General features: G+C 37.2%; 1 protein-coding gene across 5 annotated transcripts in view; it reads right to left on the reverse strand.

The window, feature by feature from the left end:
• Positions 1-21,891, reverse strand: part of LRBA (LPS responsive beige-like anchor protein) — a 368,498-nt gene that overhangs the window by 269,287 nt on the left and 77,320 nt on the right. For 4 of the 5 annotated variants that reach the window (XM_063156757.1, XM_063156760.1, XM_063156756.1 and 1 more), the window contains 5 exons: positions 19,705-19,876; positions 19,131-19,569; positions 9,600-9,733; positions 1,513-1,591; positions 1,119-1,252 (listed from right to left, as the gene is read on the reverse strand). In XM_063156757.1, coding sequence (XP_063012827.1) covers positions 1,119-1,252; positions 1,513-1,591; positions 9,600-9,733; positions 19,131-19,569; positions 19,705-19,876 — 958 coding nt within the window. The remainder of the gene's footprint in view (positions 1-1,118; positions 1,253-1,512; positions 1,592-9,599; positions 9,734-19,130; positions 19,570-19,704; positions 19,877-21,891) is intronic. The other variant, XM_063156759.1, reaches the window with a different exon arrangement.

A 21,891-nucleotide genomic window follows, 5' to 3' on the forward strand; every position in this document is an offset into this window, starting at 1 on the left:
AAGTCTCAATTTTGATATCAGCAGTCCTCAGTGAAACACTTAGCAGTGTTTGATACTCTAATTGTGTTTCTGACAATGCTCATATTCAACCCTTCAAATAGGATGACTGTCCTAATCCAAGAAACAAGTAGTTTCAAAAATGTTTTTAAAAGAACTTTAATTCCCTGGGAAGAAAGTAGATCTGTCAGTGCAAACATAGCTCAAGTTAAGCAACCAAGGGACTCTATCATGAGTGCACCTATCACTGGAAGCTGCAACAAGCTCTTCTTGTCACATCTTCAACAGGACAAAACCTGAAAATTTCACTCTGAAAAGCAGTGGACAAAGCAATTCATGTGACACAGTCAAATTTTGAGAAAATTGAAAAACTGGTGTTGCACTGCTAAATTCAGTCTTCCAATATACACAATTTTTTTAATTGAGGACATTAATGTCTGCATTGCAGAACTGAGCCTCATTTTTAAGCAGAGAGAAACCCACCAGTAGAAAGAAAACGTCATCATGTCAATCTCAACCATGTCATGCCAATCTTCCACCAGGAAGAGCCATGATCACGGCTGTGCACAGGAATCCCCATCTTCTCAGATGTGCCAGAGAATCCTCCTCCATACTGACAAGGATTCCTCTTACCTGTATGACTCCCTTCCAATAAGAAACCAAAAAGCCAGGAGCAGGCTCACGTGTGAGAGAGACAGCAGAACACACTCCACTGACACAGTTCTCAAGAACACTCCAGTTCCAACACCCCAGTAAAAGTGACAGGTCTTGTACCCAACTCGCTACACTATACTCTTTACTGCGTATCAAAGAGTTGACCTTGACACCAAAATTTCTCTTAAAGCTCTCAAAACACATTTTATACAGCAGCTTCTAAGGGACAAATGGCCAGGAGAGTTGGAAAACAAAGGAAGATGGACACAAAGAGGTAGCAGAGATGGCAAAGATGAGGAGTCAGTGACAATGACCTCAGAAGGTTAAAGACAGAAGAAACAAGAGGCAGTGAAATCCAGTGGACAGCACTGTTTGGGAAGTCAAGAAGAAAGTTCCTAAATAAAGAAATTTTCAGTCTCCAAGGCAACAAAGAACACAAACCCCCCCTTTTTTAAATGGAAACTTACTTGTACCTTCTATCAGCAACTCCTGCCCATGGCTGCCCAAAAGAGTCCGAGAAAGAAAGGGAGCAAAATCCACAAAAATCTCTCTCAGCAGGGGGGCAGCTTTTTCCAAAGCATGCTCAAGCCTGTCTGTAATGCTAGTAAAGAAATACACGTGATTAGCAATAAAAGAAGGAAGTTACTGGAATTTTGTAAAAAGGAATATAGATTTTGACAATGCTTAAGTGATATACATGTATAAGAAGGAATTAATCCAACACTCAGTATTTTCCCAAACCTTCATTAGTTATTGAAAATCAGCAAAAGACATTCTTAAGTTATGTGGTATCAGAATACCAATTGTCATATCAATAACATGAGCTGCAACACAGCTGTTCAGATCAATTGGAGAAGTTACCTCATTTTGGAGGCAGAATCCTCAGGCACTGAAGAAACTGCAGGAACAGATGGCAATTTTGAATTAGATGATCCCCTTCCTACAAGAGAAAGTAATAATAAACAAATTATATAAGAAAACATTCCAGGGATTAGAAAAGCAGACCAGAAACTAAAGCTTTAAGTTCTCAGAAACCACAGTTTTCAAGTGAGAGGACAAGGTGAACTCCATTCACCACTTTGTACCTCAAATATTTTTTTTCCATAGAAGCCCTAATTACTTGAATTCATATTTATCAGGAATGCCATGGCAAGTTTTTTAAATGTTGCTTTAGCACATACAGAAATTAATTCAAGGAAGCATTGCAGTTTGTTTTGTGAACGAAGTCAGATTAGACTGCAGTGATTCCTTCGGGTCTTATAAATCAGGACCTTCTCTGAACAAATCTAGCAACACTTACAACCCTACAAATGAATACAAACAATGTTTTACACCTTTAATATGGCTATAATATGCTAATACATATAACAATACTAATATATAATTATATACAGCCAAATGGTAATGTTTTAAAACCATCTATTTTGGTTAGTGTTCACCTAATTTCAAGTAACTTGCACAGAAAACTCTTAATATTTTTGTCTGAAATTAAAATATATATTGGTGTCAAAATCATGCAGAAAACAATGAGTGGGTATTTTCAACAGCCAGGCTTAAATTTTTGCAAAACTGAGACTCTGACAGAGGCAGCTATGATAAAATTTTCCATTGCACTGCCGGTGTCATTAGCATGATGGCAGTGGTATAACCTCATTTATGAGTTATTAACTTTTCCACATCAATTATTCAAAGGCTGATAGGGAAGACTGGGTCATTTATGTATCCTACACTTACAGAAAAAAAGCAGTTGTGTTATGTCAAATTGACACTACATGGCTCTCATCAGCACAGGAGGAATCTGTAAATATTAAATTCTGCTGCTCAGTACATAGAGAAATACAACCTCCCCATACTGCAGTATGGATTGGTATTAGCAATGATGAACAGGGGGCAAGCCAGACAGCCAGAGACTTCACAGATATTTTCTGCCAGGATAGGAATGGTGACTCACAAATCTTACACTGCATTCCAAGCTATAGAGAGGAATGAATCTTAGCAGACAGGTTTCTGTGCATTTCCCAGGAGCATGACTGCTCCTAGTCCATCTGCAATCCTATCTCTTTCCACCCCGAGACCCTGTCCTATTCTCTTTCCTCTCACCTTGCCAGTTACAGATTTTTATGCTGCTGGAAAGGAGTAGGGGGGGAAAAAGAAAAGGGAAAAAAGCCTGAAAAAAAAGAGTCCAATCATTTTAGTTCTCACACCTATCTTTGCAAAGAAGTTACCCTTCTTAGAACTGTAACTATAGAAAAATTCCTGATGGCCCCACCTACAATGGAGTTGGTTAATTCAGTTCAATGCAACCGGTCTGGAAATGAACTGCTGAGATCTTGAAACTATCTACCAAAATGTGTCAACTGAAACTTTTCAAAGATTTTCAACTCGACTCAAGTGAAACAGATTTAGAAAGAGATGGCTAAGATAGATCCCTGAGATAGTGAATTTATTACTTCAGTCAAATTTCAAACTTCTGCTCCAAAACTCTGGCAACACAGAGCTTCCTCCAGAAAATATCAAGGGTTTCTGGTGGGTGAGAGATTTTGTTTTTCTATCCAGAGAAGGTAGTTTTCTCCAATCTTGTTTCAAAGGCAGCACAGGAACTAAGAAAATAAATTAGAGTATCATAACCATGAAAAGTTTTGCTCTCATTTCTTTTCCTTTCTTCAGAGATAGGAGATATCTTTGTGAATGTGATTCATTTGTGTTTTACATAAATTCAACCTGAAGCTCTTATGCTGACTGCTGTATAGGTATGATAGAATCAGAAGGAAAGTGAGCGGGTCATACAGAATGAAGGATAAGAAAGTGGTGAACCAAGTGTTAGCTGAAAGCAAAATGAAATGTGAATCTTCTGGGCACTGTATCCTACATAATTTTTCTAATAAAGACTAATCAAATATATATTTCTGTAAGTTTCAAGGTGATGGCAAGATTTTGTAAAAGTTCTCAATATTTTCATGGATAAAATTCCATTTTTTCAACAGCTAGTTTAGTCAAACAACTAAAAAGTATTTTGGCTACTCCCAACAAAAAATCTGTCAAATGATGTGCTGAAAATTAGAACACAACCTCCTGCACAGAAAAACAAAGCCTACATAAGGCAACAAAGCCACATGATTCAATGTTTGTCAGATAATTTTGTAGCTGTCAAGTTTCTTTCCCTTTTAATTTTTTATCAAGACTTTAAAACTACAATGTCATTTGTCATGAGAATTTTTCTATTTAAATAATTTGACTAGAACACCCAGCTTTCTCCCCAAAGCCCAACATCCCTATTCTCATTTAACAAGTCTCTCTAACTTGAAAATACTCCGAAGTCCAAAAGGTGATTTATAGGCTCACACTACCCACAAATGGAAACCAGCACACTGATCTGGGTAGTCCAACACAGTACCAAACTGAAATGGCACACAAAGCCTTCTAAACAAGACAGTCCTCAACATACAGGCAGTGGAAGCAGCATGTCTTGATAAAGAAATGCTCACATGTGTTTCACCACATCTAAAATCTGACACCAGTAATCCACTACTCTCTGGGTATGGTTATATAGTCAATACTATATACAACCAAATTCCTACCCTATTAAAGCGAAGACTATCAGGAGAAAATAAGACTTAACAGTGAAGCACAACGGCATGATTTTTTAAATTAAACAAGACAAAAATAATTCTGGGGAGTATTTGGGCCATCAGCAAAATAACTGAAGGAAAAAATTAGGGAAAAAATAAAATCAAAGGAAACATCTGCAAGTACAATGAGAGGGCTTAATAGCCATCACGAGGGTAGTAAAGAAACATACACTCAGCCTAGGGTAACTTGGCTTTATTGTTGTTTGTTTTATTTTGTTGGGACGGGTTGGGGCTTTTTAAGTTTTCCATTTTGTCAACAAAACTGGTAAAAATACTTTGAGTGAGAGGTAAAGGAAATCACTGACAGCACAGGACATGATTATTTTTTCTTTAAGATATATAAAAAACCTGCACAAAACAGATTAGGTACAAACGTAAAACACTGTGAAATTTTAAGTAAATACCAACTTTTTAAAATACACATAGCAGAAAAAGCACTGATAATTTGAATTTAGCAAAGCATAAGGGAGCCATCTATATAAACTGATATTCTTTTTGAAGATTACGTAAGGATATTTATGGTCTGAATTTCTTCATGCTTATCAACACCTAAAACCACATTCCAAACTCAGATATTTTTTCACTAAAAGGGGTGAATCTCAGATTTATCCCAGCAGAGAATTTCAGGGTTCTTTCAATAGGATTAGGCATAGTGATTTTTGCATGCAGATTTTGTTTTGTGAAGGTACATTTTTTACTTTATTTAACTCAGGGGTAGCTTTTTATTACACCTTTTTTCTGCTTTTAGAGAAAAAATGAAAATACTTCAGTAGCATATTTTCATCCACAACACACATGTGGGTAAGTTCAGTAGCTACTTCAAACATGTGGAACTAAACTGACTTATCTCTTCCTTATCCTTTCACTGATAAACTGGCTCCTTCAATCTGACAGTTTTACAGACATTTGCAAGAACATAAAAGAAAATGCAAATAGATCATCTGTCTAGCACCCTTACAGTGAAACCTTATTGTTTATTCAAGGTCCCCAAGGGTCTAAACAAACAGTGTCTCAAGCAATAAAATATTGTTAAAAAACTCTTTGTGCAAGATCCTCATTCTTTTGCATACACACTTACAAAGTGCACTTGGCAATGCACAAGCAGTACATGATAATTTAGTTTGTGAGGAGATGGAGATGAAGCATAAAAAACCCCAGAGCTGAATTAAATAACCATATCTCTTATTTTTGTACAACAGACCTTCCCTACATAAATGCACCAGTGCCCTTGGTGGAAGAAGTATCCAGTAAAATAATGAGCTCATTCCAGGGCTGGAAGTGCACAATGCAAGACTACAATGAAAGGTTTTACAAGCTAATATAAGGGATCTGTTACATAAACACATCTGTAGCCTAAACCAAAACAGATTTTTATCAAACAACGGTGAAAACTTCTCTTAAGAGAAGAAGCTTTAAAACAGTTTTTATACTAACACAGTATCAAGCCATTTCCATGGCACATCATCAGGATCTGAGGTTTTTTAAAGCGTCATTCTGCTTTGGTAACTAGCCTTCAACTACTGTCACCGTTAAGTTGGAATTCTCTTTGAAATAATTACTATAATCCAGTGAATTGCTTGAACAACTCCTGCACTGATGGTAACTCACTTCATGATCATTTTTCTTACTTCAGCTTGTCTCCTGTTAATTTATTTTATTGCATGACTTCAAGTTCATTTTCACCTATGTACAAAAATCAATGAATACCATTCATCTTTGCAAAACAAGCCAACTGCTGCAGAAAATTTACATTTTCCTATGTACTGGACTAGAATTCAGGAGTCACAACTCTGTTTTTACCCGCTGTTACTGCTTTTCCTGGTGTTTCTTCCAAGCATTCACTTCCTTTGTCACTTCACCCTTTGACATGGCCTTGTTTACAACTTCACAATTTGGGAACAGCTTGTCCAGAGAAGAAAAAATCCTGTAACTAACTGTGTGTGGCTCAGAGGGAAAACAAGTGAAACTCAAAGAATTTCAAGTAGAAGGGGAGGAGGCAGGCAACAGAAACTGAGTGGAACTTATCAGGATTTTTCTATATTCAGAATGTCAGTAAGGACAAGAGACAATTCATTCCTGCTTCCCTCAGAATTTTTACACCCCCTCTTCATAAAAATCATATTTGAACAACCATTTGGAAACCAAATAGTGAAAGCCTCAAGACTGAATTAAGGGCATTAATAAAACACATGTGAAATCCTTCAAGAACATAAACAGAAACTCAGAGCATCAGAGAAAACAGTGGGAGTGCAAACTGCAAAACATTTTAAAAAATTCTCACCACTTCAGAACACAGTGACTGTTATGGAAACATTTAAAAGGAAAACTGACAAAAAAAAATCCAGGCATCCTGCTGGCACGTTCACAATAGCTCAGGCAGCTCTACCAAGTCCTGCCTGTCCAAATATTAGTGTTGTCTTAGCAGTAGCTCTTCCTGAACCCAGCATGTGTAAAACCTCTGCATCACTTCACACATTCAGCCTGAGAGACAACCCAAGCAAGGAACAACTCCAATGAATTCACCCTTCTTACATTACTCCTAGCAAAAATGCTCTTTTGTTCAATGCCACCCTTGGTAGTAGGCATTGAATGATTAGCTCAGGGTGGGTCCCCAGGTTTATCTTCTCTGGTCATTTCCAAGATTCCAGCAAACCAACAACCCAAAAAGGCCAGAGTGTCTGAGGCCAAAACATGTTTTGCCCCCCTTTGAAGTATCAGAGGAACAGAGTGAGCTTGGATGGTTCTTTCCAATCCATCAACATTCTGTATTTGATAGGCCAAGATCTGTCACACTCCATGTGATATGGGAGCACCTAAGCATCAAATATCTGAGATGCTCACAACCCATGAGCTACAGTCAGGATGCAAACTCCAGGAGAAAATATTGGGAAGGAAACTGATGAATTCTGAGTACACACAAATGGCAATGGAGGCATCTGGAACCACACAGAGTGATATTTCAACACAAATCCTCCCTTGACCAAGCAATTCTGCCATCACATCTACAGGTGGAGGATGATCACATACTATGTAACATTTATTCCCAAACTAAGTACTTCTACACATTACTATTAGAACACTATCACCTGCTATTTAATCCTATTTCAATGTCTACATACCACTTTCACCCCTGTTTTACACTAAATCTGCTCAAATCTTCATCATAAAGCATTGTGTTCATATATTTTACATGCTATATATTATATAAAAATAAATTATCTATATAATTTATATAAATTATTATTTGTATATATAGCATATAATTATATATGTTATCAATTTTATATGTATCAAACAAATGTATATAAAACACACTTTAAAAAAACATGAGATGTGGTTTTTAATATAGGAAAAATGTTTAACAGCCTCCATATCAAACATGAATTAGCCCCAAATTTATATTTACTACATAAGCCCCTACCTAATCTCAGCACTTTTTTTAAAAAAAGGCTTAATTTATTTCTTAATTGCAAAAGTTAACAGACTTATAATGAGTGGTGGCTGGAAAAAATGAGAACAATGTAGATTCTCTCTTGCATGAAACTAAAAATTAGTGAAAGAATATGTGATTTGTACTCAGATTAAAATTGTATTAATCATATTTTTGTTTTATAGGAAGCTTGCTTATTACTACTTCCATCTTCTAATAAAAAACAAATTAAGGCCTTATAGAGAATTTGATTTCAAACTGAAATGTGTACAATTTACATGAGCAACACAAAATGTAAACCACTCCAACTCTGCAAGATTTTTGTTTCCATGCCATGATTTTACAAAGGAAAAAAGAAACTGTCTCGTATTTTAATCTGTTTAGGGCATGATTTCATTTATGCCTTTACTTTTTCTTTTAATTAATTATATTGCCAATCTAAACATGTCTATTTTTAATCCTGATTAGTTTCTTTTTATGCATATCAGTTCAGATTACATGTCCAATTTTTGCCAAAACTTCCAGACATGATGGAAGTCACACAGTTACAAACTGCATTAGTATTGTTTATTGTCTGGATTTCTCATACACTCTACAGGCCCAGGAACACTTATTTTTTTCCTCTATACATTCCTAAAAGATGACTAAATATGAAAATCAATGTTCATCTGTTTTGTTTTTATTAAAAGCAAGTGAATACCTACTTCAGAAATAGTAATAATTGAGCCTACAATGAAGCCAGGTTAATCAGTCAGACTCTAGCAAATTAGGAATTATTTTAAACAATTTTAATGTAGGTGACATTTCACTATTTTTAAAACAGATTAGCTGCTCAGAGCCGATCTTCCCCAAAGAACTGTGACATTTCAAAATACAGCTAATTCCACTACTTCAAATATTACTTCTACACTAATATAATGCTACCTCCTGCAGTTTTGGTGGCAATGGATTGTCCCTTTCTCAAAAAGTAAGAACATACTATATTTCAATAGCTCTTCTTTTCCTATAAAATTACTGGGACAATACCTTTTTGATTCTCCCAAGAAATGGAATGGGCAGTTGAATTGGAGAACAAATACCTTCCAGACACACAAGTAGAGAGGACACGGTAACAGGCCACATTTTTTTCCCCAGTTCTTGCAGTTTGGATGTAAATTCACAAAACCAGGAAGCAAGAAACTCAAACATTGAAAAAACTACCAACAATCAGGCATAGATTGAGATTTCCTTGATTAAGATCCAAGTCTTCTAAGTCTTGAAGTCAAACTTCATGGGCACAAAGATCCTACACAGCCTTGTGATTCAGACATGGCTAAGTGGAAAAGCATGGCTTTGACATATCATTTAAGGTTAAACATCATTTGTCTCACACAGAACAACCAGAGAGACCAAGGGTTCAAAGGAACACTTGCTTATAAACAACCTACTCCATTTTGTCCCCACTGAAAAAACTGTCCAAAGCAATTGGTTTAGCATCAACACTGAATCTGACCTCAGGCTGAAGCTATTGGAAACACTTGATTATAATTTCCAGTTCCACTTAGCACTAACACATATACTTGGTCAAACATCCCAGAATTTATAAATAAGCTTACACTTTACTTTACTAATTTGTAATAAAAAATAGTCTTTAGAATACACCATCTTTATACTACGTACAAGTTAATACAGTATGATTGCTCTATCAAAACAGTGAGAAATCTTGAAATTAAGACAAATATTGCTCAGACAGTTCCATTTGTTGCAACATTAGGGGTTTTTTTCTAATACAGTACTATTTTTGTAATTTTTTTCTTTATTTTATTTGTAATCAGAGTGAATGGGGATGGAAATAGAAGCAACAGAAAAAAGTGTTTGCATTAAGGTTGCTTAATTTAACCCTTACTTACCAGGAGATTCTCCTGACAAATCTGGGGCTTGGGCTGAATCTAAAGAAGAAACCACACTGACAGCATTTGTAGGAGCACCAATAGCAGCTGTAGAAGAGGAAATGCTTGATTTCTTCGTTGGTACAACAACACTCCTAGGTGAAGATAAAAAGGTAGTAAATTATACTGTATGTGAAGGCTCACGCTTCCCTGATCCTTTTATATGCATCTAGGACTTGCACTACCATCTCCTGCAAAATTCCTTTGCTTCCCTACTTTATTTTTCCATCATCTTAACCTGAGGACACTTCATTTGTTGATGGTACACTTTTTTTATGCTACACTTTAATATCTCATCCACTTCCACAGAACCTCTGACCAAAAGCACAAAGTTAGAAGATCACCAGGATAAGGGTTCAGCAACAAGGCTTTTCTTTGCACCTCAGTTTGCCCAAGATTTGGCTTTAAACTTCAGGCAACTATTTACAAAAGATGTGGCAGTATTCAACTTCAAGGTGAATTATCAACTCTGAAGGATGCATTGACAGTCTTCTACTCCAGGTATTCTAATGCAGAACACAAGACTGACTGAAGAAGGTCATAGCATAGCTAAAAACATCCTAACACATCTGCAGGCACATACTAATGCTCACACATATCAAAAATACAGCTAAGGCATGAATTAAAGTATATCTTGCCAATCAAGTTTTATTTATATAACAAATCAAAACATTCCTTGGAGTTAAGAGAGAACCTCCATATTTTATACAAGCTAAATGTCAGGCCTTATAGTCAGCATTAAAGACTACATCAGAGGAAAAGACACAAAGTGACAAGTTAGGCATGGAAATTTATCTGACACGTTACAAAGACACATATTTATGCTATACCAATTTCAATTAAATTGTAGTACTTCATTCCAAATACCTAAAAGGCCTTGTTAAGCATACGTTAAAGGCATTTTTAATTGCAAGTTAGCTCCATAAACATGCAAAACCCCAGCTAATGAGGTAAAGAGTACAGCTGATATATAATGTACTCCCACTGCAGCTCTTACTTTTAATTACCTGGTGTTAACCATAAGCTGAAGATCTTCAACATTCAATTTATTTAATCACATCTTTTGTTGACAGTAATACAACTACACACTGAAAGTATTCCCTTAATAGCTTTAAAATATTCATTTTCTAAATAAAGTAACTCAGAAACTTGACCTAAATTCAGGTGTGAGAACAACCAAAGAAGTTCTTTCAAATATTTCTAAAACAGTTCTTGCTGGAATGGGGAAAGGAGGACTGTATTTGAGTTCCTTCTTCAGTCACAGGATGTCAAAGGATGTCACAGAAGCTAGCCCATGTTACAGATTAAATCAGCCCTCCTCAATGGCCAGAGTAGGCAGGCACCATACTTGGAGGCAGTACATGTCATATCATTATAGGGGTGACTGCTAATGTTAACTAGTCACTAAAAAAATAGAAGCAACAACACCTGAGCCCCAAGTCAAATATTGTGCCTAAACCATGAATTTTGCTCGTATGTTCATGTCTGTTTCCCTGAAACATGAACAATGGGCTAAGAAATAGGTCATATATTTAGAGTGCTTTTAGAATTGTTGTCACATTACCAATTAATTTTGCACCATGCAGGTATAAGAAGAGGGTCTCTCACTCAAGATTCTGTGACATTCACTGCCTGGGAATTGCTCCTACTGTTCCACATAACACATACAAACCCCTGGAAGAGGTTAGGAAATGAATACAAGTTTACAGAGTACAAATGCACCCACGTACAGTAAACTTTGGGACATTTTTCCAATCTTCACAATTCAGCGCTGAAGCCCAGGTATATTCCTTTTAAGTCCTTTCACTGTACAGATATCCAATGCAACAAATACTAATCAATAATATTAAATCTAAAAATTTATAACTTCTCATGTGTCTATTCAGGTGGACTCCATAAGACCTTGGTGCATGATCTGGAAAAATTTCTTTGCACACCAAGTTACAGAAATAATCATCCTTTTGCTGTTAAGTAATATAGAAACAATTATATTGGATATAATATATTTGATTTAGGAGAATGTTTAGCGACAAATTTTGGTGCACATATAGATGGAAGTTGTGCACATATAGGTTGTGTCTGTTCAAAAACATATAATTCATGTAAATAATTTTTAATTGGAAAACATCAAATAACCTTGAGGGTAAAAGTAAGTCCTTTAGAGGAGCTTTCTGTTTCCTGGGCAAATAGTCAATCAGAATTCTCTCAAAAACATCAGAGTGGGTGTGTCCTCTGAATGCCTATGAATGTTCTGGTTTTACTCTCTGACTCTACTAAGAACCCCAGGAACTACAAAACAGGTGGTATTTAGGTCATAAAGAACACACCAGAACCACACCTTAAAAAAAAAATACATACACGGCATAATTTTGACCAAATTCAATATTAGAAAAGACCTATTACAGATGAAAATCAAGAAATGAGCATGCTGGAAGCACTGAGAAGGAGTTTTAGAAGAGCTTCAGCACTACTAAAAGCAGCTCCTCACAGGGCAAGTGACAGCTCTGGAACTGCACAGGAGCAAGGATGCCGGGCCTGGCGCAGGGATGGCCGTGTGCAGACAGAGCTGTTTCCTTAGCAGTGCCCATCTGCAGCCAGCAATGAGGGCAGGCAAAAGAAACCCCAGCTCCCACAGTCTCCCGGCACAACAGTACAGATTATCATTCCTTCCTGAAAACTCCTCCTGACCTTGGGTGTGCTGAAGGGGAGCTGCACTGAGGGAGTAGTTTCAGCAAGTTGTCAGAGTCTCTACTGCGACCCAAGGAGAGGTGCATTCAAGCAAAGGAACTAAGGAACTAAGACTTTTTTGAGGTTTTCCCCCTGAACTGCAACAGACAGCAGTAAATGACAAGAACAGTCCCTTCTGCCTTTTCAGATCTTTTGTCTATCTCCTCACCTTCCAAACTGTACATGTTTGGGAATACATGTATAGTTGCTACTCTAACCTTCAGGAACTCACTTTGCATGAAGTATTCTAAAAAGTATACTAAAAGTATACTAAAGTAGTACTTTAGTATACTAAAAAAGGAGCTATATTCTAACATCTACTTCCAGTATAATTTTCAGCATCTAGCAATGGCATTCACTACAAGAAACATACTCAGATTACCAGCACCAGAAATCTGGCACTTATTCTATTCACAGCTGTAAAGAAGAACTGTTGCTTTTATTAATTTTTTAATTACCCAATATCATTCCTATTGCTTTGATTCAAGGGATAAAAATGAATGACTACAGGTATCAGACTTTGAAATGTAAGAGAATGTGCTACCTCATAAACAGGACACAGGGAAATGCCTGAGTATTCCAGTATCACTGCATGCTTCAAACAAGAGACACCGACTCTCACAAACCTTTCCGAGAGATACACATTAGTTACTATACCCCACTGAAACAGAGCCTCTAGCTTTTACCTAAAGAATAAGACTTCAACAAATCTACTTCATAAATTCAACAGCAAAAAGGTCCTGTTGGACTTTGTACCCTTAAAAGAAAAGAGAGGCTTTGAACATCTCACCATAGAGCTCAGACTACTTCTGAACAGAATTGATTATAGATAGTGATCTGGAACAGTCAACTGAAATTATTGCTATTTTTGCACCAAAATAAAATAAACAGTATGTCTGCTGGAGGAAAGAAGGTCCCTTGCTGTGTCAATCTGATGCACACAGCCAAAAGAAGTGCTGGAAACTAAAACCATGATGCAAGAAAACCTCAAATTGTAAATTTTCCTGGTCTTCTGGTCAGTTGCCATGGCCTTCTGATGCAAAAATCCTTGAAGGAGGCCAAGAACCACAAACCAAAACAGCCAAGTATCCTGACATACTGACTTTCTAGCAGTGCACTGCTGCAGCACTGGTAATGTTAACATTTATTGCCAGGGATGTCTTCCCTTTCAACAGGGCAACTGACCAATGTTACAGCTGCAGGATTTGCTTTAGGAGTTTCCACTTCCAGGCCTTCCTCAAAGGTATGAAAGTACAGCTCAGCAATCACGTACAGATATTCATATTTACCACATACTGGAAAAACAAACTGAGAATTTTGAAGCATAAACATTGGTCATGTTTCTTTATTTGCATTCTGAAATTCCTACATTTTTTCCTTCCTCGATATTTTCTTTGAATATTTAGGTGGAATTGCAAATGTGTTCCGAAGAAATATTTTCCCATTAGCTACCAGTGTTCCTTTGTGTCCTTCCTTTGAAAGATTATTTATATATTAAAATAAGATAAATGAATGTAACTGGCATAAACAATGCAAGACGGTGGAAAATTGAGTTTAAATACTGTAGCAAATAAACTACATAGAAAACATGAAGTGTTGAGCATATTATTAAATCAAGTAAATTTGTCAGAACTGTCTTAAAAATTAATGTGCTTTCAACTTCCCTTAAATAATAGGGCACTTGCTTTTAAAGAGTACACAGATAAGACAGTCCTTTTTCTGCTGCTAAACTGATAAGTGTTTTCTGAAAAAGTTAATTGCTACACATATGAAAAATATTCATCAACAAGCTGCTTTATATTCTATTTCCTCAGATCTACAAAAATAATATATTTTACAAAACATCTGTAATCATGATTAATTTTATCAGAATACTCATATTAAGCAACCTCACACAGGGGCAAAGAGGCTTCACGTGGAAAAAAAGTTATCAATACATTTCACTCCTTAACATTCACATGAATTAAATTCTATTTCTGGGTTACACTTGTATATTAAAACATCCATTATATTGAGTTTCAGCTACAGGATAAATAAAATTTTAGAAGTACACTCCCCTTGCAAGGAGACCTCAAGCACCACGGTAAGAACAACACCTAAGCTGCCTCATTTACATGACTATATTGGATTTTGCCTGTTTTCATTTAAAATCAAATATTTAAGGTTTAAAATAAGAATTTACAGCAGGGGAACTGATAAACATAGGCCAGACATAGTGAGAAGCAGCCACCATAAATACATCTTAGCCAGAAGGTCAGTGTGTTATTAGTCCCAATTATGCTGAAGTGTAAGAAGTCTTGTGTTGCAGACAATTATTCACTGCTGAATGAGCACAGAGCACTGGGCTGAACACTGACTTCCATCACAGACAAAGGCTTACGCAATAATGATCTATTCTGCCAAATTCCATAAGGATTTACTTATTGAACCCTTCCCTGGTTTCAGTTCACTGACTCCTCTGCTTCAATATAAAGATAGAAAATACCTACAGCTCCTAAAATCTTAGCATTTTCCCAAGTATTTATTTGCATTAAGTTGGCAAGTCTCCATTTCATTTTAAATATATTTCAAGTATACAAATTTTCCTTGGGTGCAAGTCAAATATTCCTAACACAACATGAGGCAGCCCAAACTGATGACCTCACTGTTATTTAAAAATAGTTGCAAGAGATCTGATTCCACTTGACATACAAGAATTTATACAGATTTAATTCTTAGTTTGTTTTGGTTTTTTTAGCACTGAAAAGCAATGCAGGTGACAGTTTGTCTGTACCATAGGATAATGGTTTTAATTCAAAACCAAAAGAAAAAAGCCTTGTTCCAGGCTACCAAAACGATGGCCACTGCAAGACTCCTGTGCAAAGAGCAAAAGACCAATAAAGAGGATCAGAGACTTATTTTTACCTCTATTTTGTGAGCCAGGAAGGCAGCCTGCCATGTCAGTGTCCTTCTATGGGCTCTGCTGTCTGTGGATAATACCCATTTGTCTTATGTCTCCCTTGAAATATCCAAGGAGAAAGGAAGAACAAGAGACTTTCGAAACCATGAGAGATCACAGAATGCAGGGAGGGGAAGAGAAGATATGATAGAAAGAATACAATCAATTTTGCAAGAGAACTTTAAAATCAGCTTGGCAGGGAGAAGACTTCAAATGATTTGCCTCTTTGGTCCCTGCAGAATGCAAATTGCTGGTGTGCTGAAAGAGCTGAGCTTTCCATCACAGCACATGTGCCTTTATCTAAAGATTCCCCATTCCCATATTCTGTCTCCACCAACACTTGGCAGATTTAATCTTGTCTAAAAATAGTTTACTCTTTTTGCATTAAAGACCCAAATCAAGGAAGTCTAAGATGTATCCATTCCATATAAAAAGGGACTTGGATGAAATCTAACTGAAATTACCACAACCAACTACTACAAAGGCATATGCACACCCCTGACTGACAAATGAGTAAACACAGGCTAAGCCAAACTAAGCAGCTTACAGACAATGTTCCAAAAAGAAAAACAGGGTTATTAACATGTCTGTCCTGCAAGTTGCAGCACAGCTGCAGATTTAAGCTCTATGGTACAAGATCATGATTTAAGAACCCATATTCCTCTGAACCCTCAGCATCAGCCTCCAATAATGACATGGTTATTGAATGTTTCCACAAAGAGCAGCAGAAGCCAGAAGAGACTGAGGTTTTATTTTAAAACATACAGTAAAAATGGCAAGTGATAGGTTATGGGTTTTATTAGACTAACTGAAGAGAAATGTCATCTCTCTTTTTATCCCAAGCTTTGGTTATTTTTATTTCCATTTTATTTGAAATTGCTTGCATTAGTCCCTTCCTCTTTTCCTACACTATTACTACTAAATAAGAAAACTGCTGGTTTAGGACACACTGAAATTGGAACATTAATTCATGTCCCTGTGGATCTTGGGAAAAAGCCAATGCAAGTCTTGAACTTTATCATGATAAACCCCTGGCACCCACTAATCACAAGATTGTATCTTCCCATAAGATAAGGGGTGGATTTTTGGCATGGGAATGAACACATACACCTAGCTGTTTCCAAAGGCTTGCAACCTGGCAGCCTTTCAGTAAGGTTTCACTCACATAGCTGTTACTGTATACTCTCCAGCTATGGCTGGGAAGTTGATAATCCTTAAGATATGAGGAGAGTTTTGATTTCTGACACAGCATTCCTGAGATAAATGCAGGATCAGAGAGATGCTTTGAAATTCCCAGAGATATCCCACTGGTAAACTGCTACATGGGAACAACTTTTAACAAAGTGCCTTTAAAAAAAGAAGAAAAAAAAAATTCACAGAATTTTTGTTTGCCATCGAACAATATATTAAAGGTAAACCAGACACAGAAAAGAAGAGAGCATCCCAAAGTCTGTTTTCCCAAAAAATAAATTTCACAACGTAACTTAGCATTTTTACCTATCACAGAGATGACATCTATTATTTCCAACTCCATCCCAGTTTTTTATAAAAAGTGGTTTTTTTTATCCCTAGCACAATTCCTTCCTGCTGTGGTACCTAGGTGTCATTTCAGAGCATAAACTTGTATTTTAAGTAGTCTCACTACATAAAGTCACCTTCAAGTGGCCATGAAACTTGCCTTTCCATTTAACTTTTAATGTTTCACACGCAGTTATTTTCTCTTTTTAACTTTAGCTAATAACATGCTGACAAAATATTTTATACTACTTCATGATTTTTTTCTCATGTGTTTAGCCCCACCTACTAAACAAAAAATCTTTGGAAAGTAATGCCCACAAGTTATCACTGTGGAGCAGCCCAGACAGCTACACAAACCCCACAAAACTCTGCTCTTCTGCTCAGAAGCACAGTGCTGTCCACTGCTTCAACCCACACACCCTCTTCATTCCCCTGCATGTGTTCCTTCATCAGACCACCTTGTTTTGAGTAGCAGGGCAGTAATTTGGCATCAAGGTTAAGTGAAAGAATGTTAAGAGTTGTTACAAATGACTGGCACTTTGGAGGTGGAAACAGAAGTGTTCGTTGGGCAGTGGAGAAGTAAAAGGGCAGAGCAGCAAGAAATTCAACTTTTTAGTAACTTGCTTTACAAAACACCACAACTTGAGGTTTTTGGTAATTTTTTGAGTGACTTTGTAACTATAAAGGAAGAAGAACACAGAAATGCAAGTGATAGATGGGCTGCTATCAATGTCCAGTATTTCATTAGTGTACATGTTATCGAATTAAATTGTACAGCTCCCTCTGATAAGGTTTTGTAGGTGTAACCTACCTATGTCAGCCATCAGGGCTGCAAGTGCCCAATTACTTCCTGTGTAGTTAACCTCCTGTACACCAATTCAAATCAGCACAAGCACCACAAACCTTTGGTATCCACAACAGCTAAAAAATAATTCATAAATGCAATAGTCACTTCTGTACCAGATCTCCAAACAAATGTTATTTGGGTGGCTGAAACCACACAGCAACTAATACTAGGATTTTCAAAAGAAAAAAGCATTATCACAGACTAAAACATTTTGTTATCAACTGCCCACTTGTAGCAAAGAGCAGCAAGAGGCCTTGAAGAGGAAGTGCTAAAAGAACTTGGGCAGCAGTGGGGAGAGAGGTGCGGCAAGTTCTAACTCAGGGTCCCCCTTCTATCAATGTCCCACTCTGCCTCCATCCTCCTCCTGCTCCCAGAAGTCCTCCTGTTCAGCATCACAAGGAGAACACAGTATTTACTCTGAGACAAGAGCCCAAATGCTGGCACACCCCATCTGTGTCTCATCTGGCCAGACAGCAGTGTCTCTTCCCCCACAGTGATAGGGCAGCCAGTGTGAGTGGAGCAGACAGGCAGTGACACCCTCTCATGGGGCAGCTGGGATTGTGAACAAGGCAGACACAGACTGCACACACATCAGAGCCAGAGGAAGCTCAGGAATCAGCAGAGGATCAGATATACTGGTATGGTAACAAGGGATCCCCTTGCACCAGACTGACTGCAGGATTCCTGGAAATAACCAAGGCTTTCCTTGATGCAGGAATGCAAGTGTTACAGGATTCTTTCTTTTCTTTTTTTGTTTTCTTTGCAGTTGTTGGGAATCCTGAAAAGGTAAAAGGCACTAAGTCTAGTAAAAGATAGTTTGGTTTACTATGCTTGGGAGAAGATAAAGGCTAATCAGACTGAGACACAAGGAACACCAAAATTATTATCAGGAAAGAGTGACTTCATTCTAAAAGGAAAAAAAGCAGGGATTCTCCTTTTTGAATCCACTACAGCATTTGTGTACTAAGAAATACAGAAATTTATTACAATGAAACAAAAAGCTGTTACAACAAAGCAAATCTAGCAGTTTAGGGATAATAGCTACCCAACAAATAATGAAAGAGTTAAAGTAGCTACACCTTTAGCAGCAGAAGGCAGAACACACATCTGTTTTCCTAAATGAATATGGGAATATTCTCTAGGTAGAAGGACACCTAGATGATTACTCCATTGGTTTTGAATCATTTGTAACTACTAGCAAGCCAGTATTCTTTTGCAGGCCCACAATAACGGAGACTAGATACATCATTGTGATGAATACACCTGCTGATCTACGTATCATAATCTTAAACTATTTAATGTCTGTTTTGTTTCTTTAGTTCTTTAAAGCCAACTAAATAAGCACAGCAGTCCTCATCTGCTACTGCTACACTTAGTAGTTCTGGTGAAGTGTTGGTTTTCCTGTTCTTTACAAATACCTTTAGTAAAATCAAACTTTTAACTATTTCAGATGTTACATTACCTGTCAAAGGAATGGAACTGCACAGGCTGCTCAGCAGCTCCATCACCAAGAACTCCAAGGAAGGTTGGCGGCAGAAGAGCAGCATCCACTGCAGTGCCATCAGCTGGCGTGCTCACCAGGCTTCTCAAGATGTCCTTCACATTGACATTTTTTGCAGCTGGCACGGAAGCCACAGATTTACTCTCTTCAATTCCTGTCTCACTTCCGCCCTCCTGAGATTTATTGACCTCTAATGAGAGGGTGCACAGGACTTCACTGACTGCATCTGGGCCTGCACTAACACCCAGAGGTCCTGCTTCAGCAGCACCACTCGAACTGTTTGTTTGTGCTGCAGCTGCTTCCTCCCCAAGACCAGAATCCCTTCTTAGCATAGATGCTGTATTTTCTGAATCTTCAGTAGAGGCTGAAGCACCAAGAGCAGCAGATGGCTTTTCCACAACTGTTCATACCAAAAGAAGAGAAAACACATTTTAAGGTCACTATTAACGGAGAAGCATTCACAACATTGGTCCTAAAGATTTCTAAAGCATTTTAAGCCAAGTTATTTCTTTTGGCAAAGTAATTAACAGTTCACCTGCAGCAGGAGTTTGATTATTTTCATTTTCTGATTCCTTGAGTGACTGGCTTTGGTTTGGTGGTCGTCTTTCATTCTGGGGTTCCAGTATATCTCTGTATTTCGAAACCATGAGCACAGAAATAAAATATACAACAGCCAAAGCCAAAAACTGAGCCTGTTTACTATCCTCCTGTAAAAAACAGACACACACAGATTTTTCCATTACAATTTCAGCAGCATGTTTATTTTTTCATGAAGTATGCCCAGCACTACCATAAACATACCAAGAGGAAGCTGATATGTCAGCAATGGAAGAACAATATTCTCTAGTCACAGTTTGTCTCACCTATAAAGCTAAGGAATACAGCACTTGAATACAAGTGGCACCAATCCTTTCGTTTTTCATTTATTTGACAACTTTGGCTAAGGTTGTGTGTTTTGATTTCATGTTTCAAATTAGTGTAGGGTGTAGGGTCCCCTTTATTCATGGGTGTTTCTTCTGTTATATTTCCTCAAAAATGCCAAGATATTAACAGCATTTGCAAGACAATCATGCTCCACATAACTGGAACCTATTAATGAAGGAAAAGGAGCAAATTCCAGAACAAGCATCAAGGTTTTATTTCATTATCAGACAGTCCAGATGGATGTAATCTACTACGTATAATTTAAACAAGAATTGAGCAACATGTATTTGCATTATAGCTGGAACTTTATGAAGAGATTTTAGGAAAAACCTTGAAAACAAATCTTAATATGACATATGCCAGGTTCCTCCCCAGAGTACTCAGTCACTCCTAGTCAAAGAGAGGGAAACCTGGAAATGAAGATTTAGTCTAAGCTTGTCCCTTTTGGCTACCAAAGGAAAAAAGCTTCATAGACTTTTGGGTCACAGGAGAATGGGGTATTTGGATTCTCACTTACTAAAAAATGAGTGTTTGGAGTTTTTTACCACTCATTCACATCAGGGTTCAGGTAACATTCAATTTTGTCCTCTGAGCAGTTCAAGAAATTAAGTTACACTATAAAGTTCATTCTATCATGATTGTAGTGCCCATCAAAGCTCCTTATCCCTTGAAGAACTCTTTAGTAAGTTATTCTGGGAGATATTTATGAGAAACTTTTTATTAAGAACAGGTAACATAGGTGGATCCTATCTGTGGCACTAAAAAAACAAGGGTCTTCCCCTTGGCCTGACCCAAAATCTTAACTTTTACAGAATAATCACAGTGTGAGATTGAGGAAAGCCACCTACAATGGTAAGGATTATAAAGAATTTTCTTGCAAGATGAGTATTAAGACAGATTCTAACTGTACTTAATAAAGTGGTGATCCAGTGAATTAGAACTGACCCTTCCTTACTTTTTGTGCTATGTTTGAAGAACTGCTTGAAATAAAGCTCTAAGTACTGCTACTGGTGGGTAAGTGGATTCCATCAGAGTTCCTGCTGTAGAATTTGTACATTCAAATTATGCTACTCCTGGTTATAAGTGCTGAATACAATGTAAGAAACTGCATGCAAATAAAACATTTAGATGCACATGTAAACAGCTCAGACAAAAACTATTCCCAACTAGATACATCCTAGCCAAAAAGCAGAGCTATTGCACCATTTTATTACTTATCGAGAAACAGAGAGCCTCATGGATTAGATATGCAAAAAAAAAGCAGAGGTTGTGGGTGGGTATTGTTTTGATTGTTTTAAAGAAAAAGGTTCACAAAATGTGTTTGAAGGAATCCTTAGGAGTACTTTAATTGCTCCCAGTATGGAAGAATCATTTCCTGTTAGTCTCTTGTACACTGATACTGACATAGGGGCTGAAAGAAGCTTGCTTCAATCAATAATTACTGTAAAGATAAAACTCAAAATCCTTCACTTTTCTGGACAGAAAAAAAAAGTCACTGTATAAATCATTACACTTGCTAAACAGTCCAATTATTGTAAACTAAGTTGTGGTGTCCAGGCTTGTGGTCACCAATGACTCACAGCCATTATAGCTGCTGTATTTGCTTACAGAGGTGGTTTTTTTAAGCAATCAATCTCAATTTCCTCAATATCAGCTCTAAAGTTGCTGACACAGGGCAAAGATATTTTTAGTCAATTCAAGACTAAAAAACATATGCATGCTTACAGCACAGGCACACAAATTGGTTCCTCTGAGAGGAAGTAAAGGAATTAGAAATGACCTCTAATTTCTAATTAGC

The sequence above is a fragment of the Melospiza melodia genome, chromosome 5 (assembly GCF_035770615.1).
Source record: "Melospiza melodia melodia isolate bMelMel2 chromosome 5, bMelMel2.pri, whole genome shotgun sequence".
Lineage (NCBI taxonomy): Eukaryota > Metazoa > Chordata > Aves > Passeriformes > Passerellidae > Melospiza > Melospiza melodia.